Below are 1555 nucleotides of genomic sequence, written 5' to 3' on the forward strand. Positions count from 1 at the left end.
AAATATTTTAAAATTCTATTTTTCTATATAGTACTTATAGAATTAGACATTGTTTTTCATGGATCTAAATTCAGAGCACCTGTTGGGTTTATCTCTAATAATATGTATGTATATACATATATGATATATAAATACCACCACAAAGTCTCGCTTCCATGTCACTCTAACCCAAATAATATAAAAATAAAATATTATGCTTTAAATGGAACGCAAATACTAATGCCTAAATATCTATAATTTGTTAGAACATATATAAGAAGTTCAAATATTGAAAATTGTGTTTTTTATTACTGTTAAACTTAATGTTGATATCTAATAATAGTGGAATTTTATAATCGGATTAAATCTATTAAAGAGAATTATATTTCAATGAGAAATAAATATTTATATGAATACTTGTGCTCAAGAAAAATTTGTCACTTAATAGCATTATATAAAATTGTTAGTAAAAATTTATTACATCAACCTAAAATATTAAAAAGAAAATTTCATTCGGTAACGGATAATGAACGTAACATAACATAAATGGTATAGGAAGCATCACCATTGTTACCGAAGCTGGAACCCGATGTACTAGGCATGGGAGTAGGATTAGGAGTGGGAGTAGGAGTAGGAGTTGGGGAGGACAGCATGGACGCTGGTGGTCCACCGTCCGTTGGATCTGCAGAAGCTCAACCGGTGCTCTCCAATACTCAAACACCTGTATCAACTAAAAAGGTAGGACTTATCGTGACATTATTTGCTTATAACTTGTTCATATATCATATTTTATTTATTTCATTTTACTTTTGTTTAGAAAAATATGCCAGCATATACGTTTTTTTGTTTTTGCACCGTTTAAACTTTGTTATCTAACAATTAGATATTTTTATAAGATCTTTTCTGAAGATATAATATTAATATTTTTTCCTATAATATGTGATATTATAATTTGTGTTTTCTTCTGTTTAGAAAACGGCGGGTAAGAAATTAGTTACGGGCTATATTTTATATTCGAGTAAAATGCGAACGCAGATTACACAAAACAATCCTGAATCATCCTTTGGGGAGATAAGCAGAATTGTTGGCAATGAGGTATTTATTTTTTATTGTTGATTTTTAGTTTACTTTAATAATTTTTTTGAAGAGAGAAAGTATGCAAATTCAATTTTCAGAATATAATATTATAAAAAAGCTTATTGCATTTTATAAAATATTGTATAAGGAAGTATATTCTACATGCTTCTATCTTCCTTTCAAATGCATCACAAGTATGAATTTTTTCAAAGTTACTTATCAATATTTTTTTTAAAACAAAAATTATTATTATTCTAATCTTCCTCTTCTTATTTTTTTTTTCTTATTATTATTGTTGTTATCATTGTTATCATTGTTGTTGTTATTATTATTATTGTTGTTATTGTTATTTTTATTATTATTTTTATTATATGTAATATTTTTTAAATATAAATAACATACGATTTATAAATTAATTTAAATACATTAAATACATTAAATACATATTGAAATACATATTTCATTTTTTTTATTTATAATTATTTATTATTATATAATT

At 24.7% G+C, this 1555-nt stretch overlaps 1 protein-coding gene across 10 annotated transcripts in view; it reads left to right on the forward strand.

The window, feature by feature from the left end:
* LOC102671144 (protein polybromo-1) overlaps positions 1 to 1555 on the forward strand; it is a 13360-nt gene that overhangs the window by 8566 nt on the left and 3239 nt on the right. For 9 of the 10 annotated variants that reach the window (XR_004151555.1, XM_006623412.2, XM_031514093.1 and 6 more), the window contains 2 exons: positions 535 to 717; positions 952 to 1074. Coding sequence is in view for 9 of the 10 variants with exons in the window: in XM_006623412.2 (XP_006623475.1) it covers positions 535 to 717; positions 952 to 1074 (306 nt within the window). In the remaining variant the exon portion in view is untranslated. The remainder of the gene's footprint in view (positions 1 to 534; positions 718 to 951; positions 1075 to 1555) is intronic. The other variant, XM_031514094.1, reaches the window with a different exon arrangement.

Source organism: Apis dorsata, unplaced genomic scaffold (assembly GCF_000469605.1).
Source record: "Apis dorsata unplaced genomic scaffold, Apis dorsata 1.3 scaffold_891, whole genome shotgun sequence".
Classification (NCBI taxonomy): Eukaryota; Metazoa; Arthropoda; class Insecta; order Hymenoptera; family Apidae; genus Apis; species Apis dorsata.